The sequence below is a fragment of the Propithecus coquereli genome, unplaced genomic scaffold (genome assembly GCF_000956105.1).
Source record: "Propithecus coquereli isolate 6110/MARCELLA unplaced genomic scaffold, Pcoq_1.0 Scaffold30, whole genome shotgun sequence".
Taxonomy (NCBI): domain Eukaryota; kingdom Metazoa; phylum Chordata; class Mammalia; order Primates; family Indriidae; genus Propithecus; species Propithecus coquereli.
In genome coordinates this window covers 5,529,461-5,546,326 of record NW_012148619.1, presented here as the reverse complement: position 1 = coordinate 5,546,326, position 16,866 = coordinate 5,529,461, and the positions used below count along the sequence as shown (strand labels likewise).

At 32.2% G+C, this 16,866-nt stretch overlaps 1 protein-coding gene across 1 annotated transcript in view; it reads right to left on the bottom strand.

Moving 5' to 3' along the window:
- Positions 1 to 16,471, bottom strand: part of IMMP1L (IMP1 inner mitochondrial membrane peptidase-like (S. cerevisiae)) — a 25,639-nt gene extending 9,168 nt beyond the window's left edge. The window contains exons 1-3 of the mRNA XM_012649588.1: positions 16,342 to 16,471; positions 14,281 to 14,369; positions 11,301 to 11,427 (exon numbers count right to left, since the gene is read on the bottom strand). Of these exons, the coding sequence (XP_012505042.1) occupies positions 11,301 to 11,427; positions 14,281 to 14,369; positions 16,342 to 16,446 (321 nt within the window). The 5' untranslated portion in view covers positions 16,447 to 16,471. The remainder of the gene's footprint in view (positions 1 to 11,300; positions 11,428 to 14,280; positions 14,370 to 16,341) is intronic.
- Between the last annotated feature and the right edge of the window lie 395 nt (positions 16,472 to 16,866).

Below are 16,866 nucleotides of genomic sequence, written 5' to 3'. Positions count from 1 at the left end.
TATATTTACTGAGTTCTAGTTAAGTGCTTCCTTTTTAGTACAAGCAACAAATGTAATTGCCTCATGGCTTGCGGGTGTCCATTTAACAAAAGAGGTTTTTGTGAGGCAACTCACAGGTGTTACCTTTCTTGGTTCCAGTGAAATCTGATGAAACAGTCCACCATATCAAATAACACATTTAGTAAACTGTAATCAAACTCATTTACGTGATTAAGCAAAGAATTTCTAATTTGTTTGATGAAGCAAAGAACAAATTTTGGATCAAACTTTATAATTAGGAAAAGTTCTGATTAAAAAGTAAGATATTTTAAGTATGACCTTTCAAAAGTTTCAAAAAACAGAAAATCCTAAGAACAGATTGATTTTTTAACTAAGCCTTTATTTACCACATATTTTATAGTTTACAACCAACAAAGGTAGGGTGTACATTGGCCCTACCTATTGCTCATGCTTCTTTAGTGGTTCTTCTAAAATGACTACAAAAGAAAAGGAAACAATAGTCATTAAAGCAATGAACAAAAATCATAAAAGGAGAGGAGCAAAGTTTTTAGAATCCTTTCTTTTACTTGATTATTTTTTCCTTTTCCTGTGATGTATAAGAAAAATAAAAGCATACATGTTTTACAAAAGCAATCACATAAAGTCTTTTTGTTTCTTTTTGGTAAAAGCATGTGGGAATTATATATCATTCCCAATGATATATCATTGAATGATATATCAATGACACTTTAGTCTCAAGATTTCATCCTGCACATATATTTTAAAGATTTTGCTGTATGTCCAATGGAATAATCAATAAAATATAAGATGCAAAATTTCTTTTTCCTTGAAAAAAGTCCCTATGATGAATATACATTCATAAGATGTCATTTTAGTCCAACAATTAAGACCCATATAATTGTTTTTTATTTTATCATCTTCCAAGTGAGCAGTATCAAGTCAAATTACTATCTTCTGTGTGGCTAATGTGTATTCTGTTTAATTATGACTTATATAACCAAAATGCGGCCATAATAAGACTCTATGCATACATACTACCAGAGGGAATATTTAGAAAATGAAATAATTTATTATTCCATGCACACATACTACTAGAGAGAATATTTGGAAAGTGAAATAATTTATTAATATTGTTCTAAAAGGATTTTATAAAACCCAGTATTTGTTTGATTCAGGTAACAGCAAAATTAGAAATATCAGTAAATAACTGTTGGCATTTATGCTTCCTGTAAACATCAGCAGAGCTATAAACAAAAACATACATGTAAAAAAGTGAAGAATTAAATCCCCTGAGACACAATAAATTAGAAGAGCTTTTTAGAATACGAAGATGAAAAAAACATTATTAATCTTTAATTTAAAAAAATGGGAGTGTCTCAAGTACCAGTAATGGGTATGTCTGAAAGCAAACTCAAAAACAGTTTCACTAATATTCTGTCTTTATTGACATTCTCCTTGCTCTAACTTCTTACCCACATGCTGTCTACTTGAGCTAATTAAGGCAGCAGAATATCTAGAGTCATGATGGACGTGCTCTCAAAATGCTAGATGCATGACAAAGGGATTACATTTATAAGGACCAGGCACAGAATAGTTAATACACTGATTATTTTAATGGGTACTATTTTCTATGCAGTCCTGCTTCTTTTTCTCTCCATTTAAATTCTGCCTTATAACTATCCTTTCCACATATTTCCCGGGGATTGTTGTTGCCCTTCTCTACTTAAAAATGGTGCCACTTTAGGTTCATAACCAGTCATTACCAACAGAAATTTAAACAAAAGTTTCAGTAAGCTACACCTACAGCACTGGGGCTCAAGTAGGCTTTTTTACTACCATGTTCTCTTTCATTATTGAGCATCTCCCTGCTGAGAAAGTTTAAAGCTTAGTCTAAGACTTGACTTGCTCATTCTCATAGCTATTACAAGCTAAGCTCCTTCATCTTCTCCCTAAGCACTCAATACCTCCATCTATCCTGAATAATAACCTCTGATGGGTTGTTTAGGATAGTGGTTAAAGACACAGTCCACACAGTCATAATCCTGAGTTCCAAATGCAGCTCTGCAACCTACTAGTTAAGCACCCTGGACAAGTTATTTAAACCTTATCTATACAACTAAGACTAATAGATACCTTACAGAAATATTGTGAGAACCAAATGAAGTAACACGAGGCTCTTGGCACCAAGTAACCACTCAGTAAGAGCACTTACTAGCAGTTGCCACAGCTGCCAGTATAAATGATGCCTGCTGGGCTTGCTTTGTTCCTAATTTCCTAAGCAGTCTACCCAGTTCTCTGCAAAATGAACTGTGCTTTGCAATTTTACTTTGATTATGTTTTTGGTTATTTTCTTTTACACTGTATTCAGTTATCTGGTGATACCCAAGTCTTTGAATTGAATCCAATATAATTAAAAATGTACATTAATTGTGAATAAGTGCCATATTAAATATGGTAGCTGATTTAATTTGATTTTCAAGATCAAATCATGCTACGTTAATAGTAAACACTAACATTTTTATTCTTTCAACAGGCATCTTCATCAAGCAATGTTTATTAGATATCAAATGCTTAGGCCCTTCCTTATGAAGCATCCACTTCTTCAGAACCATTTACAAACTAGTCAGAAGGCAGAGGAAGGGGAAGAGGGTTGGGAATTAATACAGTACATAGGCCATTCTATCCAAGCCACTCAATACTAATGTCCCAGTCTTTTACTTTCAACTTCTTTTTGTTCTTTTTGGTTTTAGTTTTTAAAAGAAACATTTTATATCCTCATTCTAAGAATATCTCTGCATTTTCACTTTAATACAGCCTGATCTACACCCTTGTTCTAACATTCCAGAAGATGAGCTGAACTTAACGCAACATAAGGTATTTCAAAATATAGTAGAATAAAGCTGTAAGTATTAAAATAATGAGTTTTCTCATGCTTTCAGAAAAACAGTTCTAAATAGTTGGTAAATTAGATCCATACTGTATACAATATGTACTGATATGTCTCCACCATATAGTTTTATTCCTGCCACCTCACATAATTCTTACCAAAGTCCAAACACATTCCTATATGGATTTATTGCTACAGCTGAATCTCTATAGCTCTTTTCAATTTCTAATTGCCCCTATGCATAACTGCTTCATAAAGAAATAGGCTAGAAAACAGATTTATATCTGAAATGGTATTAGAAATAGAAGGTCACCAGCAGAAAGAGCCCATACCTCAAAAAAAGAAATTATTAAATAGGTAGGTCTTTTTGTACTTGACGTTACTAACGCATTTTTTTTCAAAAAAAGGCACTGTTGCATGTTTTTCTTTGACGGACACTTCTCCTACTTGTGTTTTATTCATCAAAACACAAATCTAATGTTCCAAACCCTGAAAATTATTTAGAATAAAATCTAGCATTGTGAATATAAAATTGCAAATTAAGCAGGTGGATGACAGGTGACTTTTCTTTATGATGATGCCTGATACAAAGAGAGTAGCTGAAGATCTTTTAAAAAGTAAGATTGATCTAGATCTGAGAGCATCAAAACATTGTTTTGACTAAGAGATCATGAAAACATACTGTGTGGACATCAAGGAGGAATAGCAAAGCAACCAGATGTCGTTTTGGGAAAGCAGTGTTTTTTGGCATTTTTTTTTTTTTTTTGCCACTTGCTATAATAATTTAATTGCTATGGTATTAATTTAAAATACAGTTGATATTAGTAATGATACTAGTAGATAGCTACACTTGTCCAAAATTAAATATATTTTCTGTTCATTTCCCAAACTAACGTTTTCACCTTACCCCTATTTTATTGTACCACCTACTCCTATTACAAAAGCTAAAAACTTGGGTGTCATTTTTAAGCCCTGCAATTCTCTTTCTTCCAGCATCCAATCTTGTCTAGATACTTCGTTAATCTTTCTGCAATCTTTATACTTCTTTCCATTCTCAATGTTATTATTTATTAACTGGTCTCCCTGCCTCCGGTTCCTTCTTCCTTCCCTCCCCCTTCCCCTCCTCTGGCCCCCTCCCTCCTTTCCTTCATTTTCATTATTTCAGAAAGTTCTATTGGCATTGCTGGGGGCAAAGACTTGATCCACCCTAATATGATGGTGTTGATCCTCAATAAATGTTTGTGGAATTAAGGAATGCATGCATAAATTTAAAAAGGAAATTTGAGGGATGAATGTCTGGCAAGTCGTGCCTACCAAGATAGCCTCCTGAAAGCCATTTAAGTCTTCTTTCCCATCCTACCCTTCTGTCCTTCCTCCCAAGTCCAGTGGTCTGGCTGCCACTGAGGTAGCCTCATAAGGAAGATGCATGAATGCTGGGATTGGTTTGGGGTCAGAAGTCCGTATCAGTCCATGTCCCTAGACCTACTTTGACTTTCCTTACATAGAGAAGTCAGGTCTCTTCAGATGACAGGTTTCTCAAATCCTTCCTGATTTAGAGATTCATAAATAATGTACAGGGAATAGATGAGAATCTTAAATTGCATCTGAGAATTTTAAATTATTCACCTATTGTTGTAAGTACCTTCTTAAAAATACTGCTTAGTCTCCTTTCCCTGTTGGCTCTGCACGTGTGTTTTGTGGAGATGGAAGCACTAGCTGTGCCATACTAAGTGATTTGTACATTTTCTCAAAGTAGCTATGAAAATTCTAACCCAGGAGGAAAACACTCTCACATCTAGATTGGCAGTGTAATAACTTGTAATAACAATAATTTCTTGCTAATTAATACCTCATTTTATAACATGCTTATCTGCTTTTATATATTTTACTCCTCTTTTCCACTCTTATTTTAGGTAGAGTGAGAATATTTTTATAGACTAATATTAAGCTGTTCACAGAAACTTGTCAAATTTTAATTATACAAAGTACAACATAAGAACTTCATTTAGCTGCTTATTCCAAAAGACACCTGAACATATTCCACCTAATCAATGGCAGCTTTTCCAACAGACTTAGATGATTGTTATCAGATTAGGAAGCCATGTGACACTTGAAATATTGATATATTCTCTTTACTACCAAAAGAGTTCGGAGTTTGGTTCAGAGGCTTACATTGAACAAGAGTGTTAACAATTTTAATCTTTCTTAATTTCTCTAAATTACTTTTAGGCAGTTTTAAAGTATAGCGGTCCAAATAACTTGAAGATAAAAATACATATAATATTTATATTTCACTGAATTGCATACTGCCTCTAGATTTGCACCAATGGCCCTGACTTTCTAACTTAGAGTGATTAAAATATTATTAGGTGATTAAAATATTATTATTGTGAATAATTCATGAGCAACATGAATAAATTTCAGGACAACCTGCTTCTCTTTCAGGAGAAATAGTGATCTTCATATAGGAATCTTTTCAAATATAAAAATAAAATATATTGCTACAAAATAAAATTCTTATAAACTACGTATTATTGTTAAACTAAGCATAAATTATTCTGAAAATGTTCACATAACGCATCAGAAAATGCTTAAGCTGAGGGGCCTCAAAGATGATTCTTTAGTGAACAAAAACACCTCAGACTTGTAAATACTAAGTCAAATTTATCTTCAGAATTGTGTTAGCTATAGGATGAAAAAGTCACGTCATCTCCGCAGTGAACTTCACTTTAGCAAAAGAGTAAACATATTTCCTCCACATCAGCTGCAATCAAGGCATTAGCAGTATGCCATGATTGATTATCCTGGGAGCCGTTGCTGAGAAATGGATGTGTAGCACAGGTTTTTATCACTATAGTCTGCAAAAAACAAGTCCCTTGTTTAGATATCCTAGTTGTAATAAGTGACATTATTAGGTAGTTCTTCTATTTAAATGACATAAGGATTTAGTATATCAGCAGCTTATAATACACAAGCCTTTCAATCTGATGATTCCTCTCCCTACAGAGAAGTACTTTTTTCTGTTTATAATACAAGTGGTAATAGAAGACCAGATGGTTGTGACTTTTTGCTAAGGTAAATGACATTTAAACAAACAGAAAAACAGCATTAGGATATTCAGGGATTTGAACTATAACCTAAATACACAGTACACATTAAAGGACTATTAGTGTTAACTATATAACATGACCATTTTATAATGCTAATTAGGGATATTGTTTCCCAGGTGTCAGTTTTATTTAAATATTTTCTAATATACTGTAAAACAGCTTTATTACTGCCATATTGTTGCCTTTCCAAGTTTTTATTAATAAAAACACTACACCAGCAGTGTATCCTGAAAACATTTAATCAGTTCTTTCTGAAGTATAAAATTGTCTCCATTTCTTACATTTCTGCCAACAACAATAATGATGTTGTTATTAATATATTCTATAATTCACAAAGAAAAATGTAAGAAATACTACGTTCCTTATTCAGCTACCATCATTGTGCCGTGATTATAGACTATCATTTGGTGAACAGCATTTCACCTTTTGTGTACAATACTGGAATCTGTGTTATCAAGGGCATCCAAAAACCTTTATATAACTTGATGTTTTTGGCAGTGCTAGAAGAAAAGTAAAACATAATTTTTCTAATTAGTACAGATCTGCTTCCTTTAACAATAGTGAAAGATTGCTATACTTTAACCACAGGAATATACTGGAATCTCCATAATCATATTCTATTAATATGTCTATTTTCATTAAAGGGTAGCTGTTACAGTTAAGAAACTAAAACTCAATAAGTAAAGTTTTAATTGTTTGAAAGATTCCAAAAATGATTCTTCGTTTTACAATGAACAACCACTGAAAAGCAGAAGTTTTCACTTAAAAAAGATGTGTATAAACCACAGGTAACAACTTTACTCATCATTAATTTGTCAACCAATAAAAGGATCAAAAGAACAAAAATACTTATATAGTAGTTAAATATATCCAAAAACCACATGTATTTTTACTTAAATGTAGAGAACTCTTATTACCACATAACCTAATTAGTAGGACTGAATGTTGCAAGGGCGACTTATCCTTCATTGTAACGAAGACCATCATAGCTTTTCTGGGGCACCAAACCTTCCCCCAAAATAAGACCAAGTTAGGTCCAACATACCATAATTTCCCCATTCCTTTAGAAGCCTTAATTTAGACCAAGTTCAGTACTCCACAGTGATAACCTAGAGAGAATGGTATCCCCCAAACTAAGTGAAACCAGGTTTGAAAAACAACTATTTCAAATACTAACAATTGGTCAAGTAGGGCAAAGACAGACAGTTGACCACTGGAGAGACAACAGAGGAGTTGGGGACTTTGACAAGAACTGTTTCAATGAAGCGGTAGGGACCAAAAGCCTAACTGGAATGAGCAAGAGAATAACAACCTCAGAATGGAGTAAGTATACACAACTCTTTCCTATAGGAGGATGTAGTGTTAAGGAAGTTTGTTTAGATGGGAGGTTTTATAGCATGTTTCCTGATAAGAATTTACTATATTTCAAAATGTCTACCTATACCATAGTTATACTATGGATTAAAATCAGTCTTGGACTATCACACAATATTATCCTAATAAAGATTACAAAGTGTTTTTCTTCTTCTCTTCATTGGCTTTATAACAAAATTTTACTGTATTTCCTGAGCTCTGGCCCTCCCTGTATTCCCTAGGGAAATGGAGACTTAATTAAATAGGGTTTTACTTTGCATATTGCCTACTGTGCAAACCAACAGAAGAACGCCAATTCATGTTATTTATTTTCTATTTACTAAATACTCCTACTTATAACTAAATTATTTTTGGTAAAGTAGTGGCTTCGAACAGTAAACTGAGGAATTCCTATAGTATATTTAGCAAGGCAAGGTGTTCAAGATGGTTCAGCTGATTACAATTTGTTTCTTTTGAGAGTCACAAATTAAGCTTATATCCTTACAGTAGCCAATACTCAGCTCATAATCCCAGGAAAATATTGGCCTCAAAATAAGCAAAACCCTCTGCAATAGCAACTTAATAGGAACTGCTTAGTTTCCACATACTTAATGTAAAAAATAAATCTGGTTCATAAGTGTTGCTTGCCCCGTGGACTTTTAGAACTCTGGAATAGAGGTGGGAGGAAAGAATTCTAAAATGAATAAAATGATTCCACATCACTTAACCAATGTTTACGTTCTTTTTTGCCAACCTAAAAACAATGCCATTTCTTTCATATGCTAAACTCTATAGTCTAGGTTCCAAGTGACAATTTTGGTGTTTTGCTTTCTGACGCACCTATGTACAAGAATATTTTTTCCCTGTAATTCAAAACATACTTAATATTGATCATCTTTACTCTGCCGCTCAATTAAGATCTGAATAGTAATGTCTTCATCTTATAAACAATGATTTTTCTAAGAGGATGCATAGGTAAGGAGAAGAACTCCATTTAATAAAATAATACAGCACAGTGTGCTTCTGAGATGGCTGAAAAAGGGAACACTGTAAAGGGGCAGACCTTGCAAACAGTTTGGATATCTTTTCAGAGTACTCCAAACTTGGATGAATTTTTGTTATAAATCACCTTGATTAATGGAACACATTTGCTAAAGTGGTTCTGTAATAGCTATACAATTCTTAGGGCTTGAATAACCAAGCCCTGAAAAACACTGGCTTCTCTTTCAGAATGAATATCGCCCCTGCGCAGAAATAGTTCCCTTTCTTTTATAAAATAACAAAGACAAATACATTTTAAGGGAAGTACAATTTGATGAAATGGGAATAGAAATAATAATTAAATAAGTAGATAGTATTCTGGGATAAGTAGTGGCACAGGAAGGAGTACAGATTCTGAAGCCACGCTACTTGTGTTTGAATCCCAACTCTTCCTCTCAGTTTGAAATTGGGCAATTTATTTAGCCTCCTGTTTAGTTTTCCTATCAAATACTACTGTTACCTATTTCATTGGGTTGCTGTTGTGATAATTAAATAAGATAACCCTTGTAAAGAGTTTCAACAGTACCGAGTAAGTATGTAATTGTTGGCCAAGAATATTATAATTATGTATTTATTGTACACTTATAAATATGCCAAACCAAAGTGAATGGAATATACCTGGAACAAAATGGCAGTGTCCTCTAATTTGTCCATTCATAAAACATATAAAAACTCAATGACAGAAGGAATAAATTCTGGTGTTCCATTGCACAGTAGGGTGACTATGGTTAACAATATTACTATATATTTCAAAATAGCTAGAAGAGAGGATTTTTAAATGTTCTCACCACAAAGAAATGATAAATGTATAAGGTGATAAATATGCTAAACACTCTCATTTGATTTTTATACAATGTACACATGTATCAAAGTATCACACTCTATCCCATAAATATGTACAATTATTTTGTGTCAATTAAAAACAAAAAAATCCTCAATATTTTCCTTAAATAGAATATTCAAAAAAATGTACATCTCACAGTCCTCTGGTTATCTTCTCTGATTATTCAGCAGAGACTTTATCTAAATCCTTTTTTCCTGATATTCCTCCTTCAATAACTCTTAAAATGAAAATAACAATAACAATATGGTATTTGAGTAGATAGAGGATGTTATTTATTCTGTTGTTCTGTCTGTTAACAAAACTCTTTCAGGTCTCTAGTATATAATTGTTGTTAAAGCAACTTAGAAATGACTAGAATATCTCATGAAATGGTTATAGTTATATGAAGGTGAAACTATATGACAAAATCTAACATTTTTTAAGAAGCAAATGATACAATGTTCATGATGAAAGCCATAGTAGAAATATAGGTTATCTAATACCACACTATCATCTTTAACATTATTATCACCATCAGCTAACAATTACTGTGTGTTTAGCATTGTAGTAATAAATGTCAAAAACGCTTGCACAGCTGAACCATATTCTATTATGGATGGTAAATAAATAATAGATTACTTAATAGTCTATTTTTTTTAGCTGTTTGGAGACAGGGTCTTGCTCTGTTACACAGGCTAGAATACAGTGGTGTCATCATAGCTTGCTGCAACCTCAAACTCCTGGGCTCAAGCAATCCTCCCACCTCAGTCTCCTGAGTAGCTGGGACTATAGGCACGCACCACCATGCCCGGCTAATCTTTTTGTAGAGATATTGCCCAAGCTGGTCTCAAGCTCCTAGGCTCAAGCAGTCCTCCCAACTCAGCCTCCCAGTGTGCTGGGATTACAGGTGATAGCAACCGTGCCCAGCCTTAATAGGCTATTGATCAAACTTACTTATAGGGCAATCACAGGCTATTATAGTTCAAAATAAATTTACAATGACAAAGACAGTGTAACTCTTCAATTTTGTATTTACATTGGGTATGAATATAGAGGTAAAGTTATCAGACATAATAGCTGTATTAATTTGATAGTGACAGAAAATTTGAAGTAGAAAATTAAGCTGTAATTATTACAGTAAGAAGCGTATATGCTGAGTAAACAAAAGGCCATCCCCTCCCCCATAAGCCCTGTCATAGCAACCATGTGATTGGTGAAAGGAACTATCACATTACATCTCCACTCTTCCATTCTGCTGCTCTTGCATTCTTTTTCTATAGGTAAGCTGATTATATATAATTTCTATTCTAAAATTTTAAAAAGGGTTTTAAAAACTAAAGTGTAGACTTTCTTTGATTTTGCCAGATTTTCCACTAACTAATCTGTGGAAAAACTTTCTAAGGCACGGTCCCAGATTTCATGTAGTTATCATGTTTCCTTTGTCTCTTCCCATCCATGACAATTCCTCAGTTTGTCCATGTTATTCATGTCCATGACATTTTTGAAGAGCATTGCTCGGTTATATTGTAGAATGAATCTCAATTCGGGTTTGTCTTATGTTTTCCCATGATTAAACTGAAGTTTTATGCTTTTTTTTTTTTTTTCATTTTTTTGCAATGCCACAAAAGTGATGCTCCCTTCTTGGTAGTTCAATTCAGGGCTACACTACGTTGATAATGTCTTATTATTGGTGAAGTTAATCTTGATCACTTGGGAAAGGTGGTGCCTGATAGGTTTCTTCCCTAAGGTTGTTCCCTTTGTAATAAATATCCTGAAAGAGGTACTCTGAGACTATGCAAATATCCTATTTCTTCTCAAACTCTGTCCAATAATTTCAGCATCCATTCATGAATCTTGCCTGTAATAATTATTATTGAGATGTTTATAGGGAGTTTTAAAAGGAACTAAAATATATGAAATATAATGGCCAAATTGTTCTTGACATAAACATACTTAAATTCCACTAGCTGCAGCACTTTTTCTTACATTCAAAATACAAATAAAATTTATTTTCTTCTGTCAATGTATTCAGTTAATGTCAATCAACTATGATACCAACGAATAACATAATTGAAATGTTACTTACATAACTATGGCTTTTAAAGAAATCTGATGAACTAGTGGTGAGGATTTTGTCTCCTTCCAAACCAATTACTCTTTTACAAATATTTGATTTTGGATCACTTGGGCTTTTTGCAATCACAATGTCACCTCTGAGGGGGGAAAAAGTGAAAGAAATGTCTGTATTATTTATTAAGCATGAACACAGGCATGGCATTGTTTTAATTCTTTTACAAGGCAACTGAAACAAAGCCACACCCTTTATCCTCTAATATACGATCCTCCCATATATGTACTAGCTTTGAGAACCTTTGTGACTGACTTTTATGGGTTAGAATCCAACAATAAGAGTGATGGAAAAGCTAACTAAAACTTCTGATAATTTTAGAAAATTATAAACTTTCTGAGAATTCCACAAGAATTATCTTTTTACACTATATCCACTATGTGTTACTTCTTTGTCCAAATTTTTAGAACCAAAACTATGGAAAGACAATTCCATATAAATACTATTTAGTTAATTTACTAAATAAATTTTACTTCCCAGCCACTAGCACTGATTGACTCTAGAGCACATTAAAAAGGTAGAAACATCATCTATGTTTCCTTAGAGCACAAAGAATTGAGAAGTAACAGCATATAAATTATATAACCCATATAATTTATAGTATAGTCAAAAGGACATATATTTGAGAAAAAAATCAAAAGACATAACCATGTAAATAAAATGCTAAAAGCTACCCGTACATATACTCTAAAAATAAGGTATCAAACATATAAAACCAATATGGGCCTGATTACATATGGAAGGTGTGATTCATGGAAGAAATGACAATCTATATAATAATAAACAATATGAAAGATCTTACGAAGTGGAAAGAGACAAAGAACGTAGGACTAATGACCTCAACCAACAGAACACAATGCTCTTTCTGCATAAAATTAGCAATATGTGAATTCTGTTGCCTAACACATATTTAAAAGGATTTAACATATATGCTTATTAGTTGTACCTACTTCCAGAAATAATTTAATGTTATTTATAATAAAAGATGTATATGTCAAAATATCAAAAGCCAAAAAAATAAAAAGAAGATGATGGTTAAATCAGAAACCTAATGACTGCTATATACAAATATTAAAATGAGTTCTAAATTTTTTGTTAGTCAAGTAAAAAAAAATTAAGATTAGTTATATGGCAATCATTAATTCATAAAATAAATTTTAGTTTGGGAGGTAAGACAAAATTGTCCCTAACAACTAAAGAGGAATTCATAAAATGGATTCTTATTATAAGGGAATAAAAGATACCGTCTTTATCAGGACAATGCAGAAATAGTATTCACAATCATTTCTTATTTATTATTATTCTTTTTATAGTACTTGGAGTTGCAGTTTTAACAATGATCATTTCTTGAGGCTGTTCTTGGTACAAGCTGAAAGGTATCAAATCATTAAATTCTATAATTTGGAGGCAATATAATATGCATTCTTTTGAAAATAGGATAAACTATTCTCTTTCTAACCAACTAGAACCAGGCCAGTGGAACTGTTTAGATGAACAAGTTTGCAAAGATTGCAACACTCTATCAAAGTTGATTTTGGGTAGTTTTGGAAAAAGAAACTCTCCATGGGTGTTTCATGCACTTTAAGTTTTTGATCAAATAATCAGTATGACCCTTAAAACAAATTCTGCACTTGAATGGCAACACAGAAATCATAATTCAGTCATGCTGTTTTTACAGAAGGCAATGTTAATGTTGACTATATTTCTGGTGGTCTAACCATATATATGCATAGAACTTAGATCAAAATACTTATGCCTTGGACTCACAATTCTTTCAAATAGAGTTCTAAAAGGAACTTTATTAAAATTTTCCTTTCTCATTTACAGTTATAAATATTCTTATTCTACTAGACAGTAAGCTTTTGAAAAGTGTCAATATCTCATTAATTTTAACATTATAATGTACACCATATCTTATAAATTAGGTGCTCATTAACTATTTGTTGAAAGAATAAGTACTAGTAAAAATGAGATTGCCTCAAGTCTGAGTGTTCTGTGCAGTTGACTGAAGAGAGATTCACAGGCTTTAGCAAATATCCAGGCTTTTATTTTTGCCTGTTTAGAAATCTTGATGATTTTTCAATAACGTGAAACACGCTATAGCAAAGTGAACAGCGAAAGAGGAGAGTGCCAACCCTAAACCTACTTACTATGCTGTAAGCTAAATACCAGAGTGAGGGAGTCAAATTTGTAGTTTACTGAGACGAAAGCTGGCACAGATTTATGTTTTCCAGAATTATAAAAAATAAATGGACTTAAAATTTTAGGAAATCTGAGCAGAGCTCTTTAGAAAATATATTAAATTACTAATACTTGACATTCAATTGGAAGGAATTATACTAATATAATTAATTAGAATAGAGTATCACAAGGATTGGAACCCAATTTGGAATAGGATTTAAAAAGGTTTAATGACAACATTTGCCAAGGAGTTATTCAACTTAATATAATTAATCAGGAGAATCACACTAGATAAAATTCTCAGCTACATACAATGCTGTGATCTGAAAATCATCAAATGGTTATCACAGGCTATGTAGAGAGAATAAACAACCACCAACAGAATTATAGAATTATTTTAAAAAATTTAAAAACCAAAACACTTATTTGGCATATGTAATGCAGTCCCTAACTTCCTAATTCTTAACTAAAAACATTCTAGGATTCAATAAAAAAGTAGACTTACAAGTATAAGAGGGACTGATAACCATTTTTGACAATGATATAAGCAATACAATGACCCATGAAACTGTACGTGTTTAGAAAAACTATTAAACTTTCTAAAACTGAGAGAAGATATTTGACTCAAAATTTTATCTAGCTGTTCATTAATTTGATTACTTATACATGTTTTTAAAGATAAAGTTAAGAAACTACAGAGAAGATACAATATGTGGGTGTTTTCACTATGTTTAATATATTCATGATAGAAATTTACCTTTGGATACTATAAAAATGTCGACTAAGATTTTCTGCAAAGACAATATCTGAATTTTTAATTGTAGGCTCCATTGATGGTCCAGAACACTGAAAAGAGAGGTAATTTTGTAATTTGAGTTAAAACCTCTTTAAATTTAATATAAATCATCTGAGCAGGTTTAAAGGGGGAAAAAAAATCAAGCAAACGTTCTTTGAGCTTGGGGATGATTCATAATAATTTAGTAGTTTCCAGATAAGTTCAACTATAGAGAAGCCACCTAGTCTGGAAACACAAATATTATTATAAATCATTTATTGATATTACATTATAATACATAGATGAAATAACATTATCTACGTTTCCAATTTTGCCCACCTTTAAAATGTAAGCTCTATGAGGACTAGGACCTTGTCTCTCATGTTTCCAGCTATATAACCAAGACCAAGAACAGTGCTTGGCATAAAATTGATAACCAATACATATTTATTGAATGAATGAATGATTCATTTTCTTATTATTGTTAAATATCATCCAGTGACCATGATGATAATTTATTAAGGGGTAGTATACTATTCTCAATGAGTTGATGCCCTTTATTACTTTTCCAAGAGAATAGCTTTCTCATTTGATGGGGCTGTAATTTACATTTTCTACTAGCATAATGAGATGGACTTTAAAGACTTTCATATTTGTATGTCTTCAAACAATAATGAAAAATACAAGCTAAGCATGCCTAATCCAAAAATATGAAATCCAAAGTGCTCCAAAATCTGAAACTTTTTGAGGACCAACGCAATGCCACAAGTCGAAAATTCCAAACCTGACCTCCTGTGCAGTCAATGCAGCCAAAACTTGGTTTTATGCAAAAAATTATTAAAAATATTGTATCAAATTACGTTCAGGCTTTGTGGATAAGGTATATATATATATATGTATGTACACACATATGAAACATAAGTGAACTTCATGTTTAAACTTGGGTCACATCTCCAAGATATCTCATTATATATCCAAATATTCTAAAATCTGAAAAAAATCTGAAATCGGAAACACTTCTAGTCCCCAGCATTTTGGATAAGGGATACTCAAACCTGCACCTCAAAGCTGGAATAAATAAGCACTGCCACTTTAAAAATCTAAATACAACAGTCTCCGTTTACTCTACTCATTTGTAAATAAAACTTTTTACTCGAAACTTCCTACTCAGGCAGAAATAACATAGAATACAATGAAAGTTTATGTTTTCTACCGCTAGAAGTATCAATGTAACTTTCAAAAATCAAAGAGGGGAGTTTCATTTCAGTTAAGTATATTTATTTACTACAGCTCAACTTCAGGTTGTATGACTGTCAATCTCTTAGTGTAAACCTAGTAAAAAAAATAGTAATAACAACAACAAAAGAACCATTGACTGTCCAGTCAATTTATTATTTGATTTACATGGCAAAAGGTTTGAACAGCCAAGGTTGGTTGATTCATGATGCCATATTAAGAAAAAACACTGGCTGGGGATTGGGGGCAGCTTTAACATTTTAATATTGACATTAGGCAGAATAAGCATTTGTTCTAATTACAGTTAAATACATGGTGGTTACAAGTAAGAGTTTCGAAAATTGGACAAATCTGTGTTGAAATTCCAAGTCTGCTACTTACTAACTGTGGGACCTTGAACAAAATACTTGAGATTTCTGAGTCTGTTTCTTCATATGTATAATGTATGTCTAATAAGTATCTCACAGAGGTGTAAAAGATTAAATGAGTTAATAAGTATAAAACATCAAATGTATCCTAGAAAACAGTAAACAGCATTCAAAAAACAGTAACAGCTATTATTATTAGACCATTAAGAGGACCTTTCGTGCCTTTGTTAGAAACAATACAAGATATATTTAAAGTAATAGTTCTTATACTTTATATCAGTGCCAACTGAAACAATATTTAGAAAGTTTTATGTTTTAACTTTCATATTTTATTCATTAAATTAATAGCTTTAACTATAGTAAAGGGAAAAATATTTTCCTTTAATTTGAAAAAAACAGTATATATTTAAAATGAATATTCTTGAATATAAAAACTTACCATGACAACACCACCAACATATTCAAAAGCACAATGAGCTATACAGCCGTACTGAATAGTATAGCCAACAAGTCGAAAGGTTTTTCCCAGAGCACCACGAATCATAGTTCTATGTAGACTCTGCCACCATTGGCCTAATGGTAAATTTCAAAAAGTTTCATGATCAATACTATTAAAAAACATTTAAGAAATAGCTCAATTGTAAAATATTTTATAATCACCCAGAATATACTTAAAGCCTAATACAGTTTAATGCAGGAAAGCAGGAGTTTATTTTCATTTCTGCTAAAGATATTTTCAATGGCAAATTATAGCCACTGAATATTTTGATCTAACAAAGAGAGATTATATTGAAATCTCACTGGGTTTATATATTAATTACATAAGTAGCAGACTATGAATTAGTTTGTTCCCTTCTGTGTCTTCATTATTTCTCAATATTAAGGCAGATACTTAAGAAAAGATAGTAACTCTTTCAAAGTACTAATAATAGTTTCTCTTTTGTTTCTTGATATACTACATTAG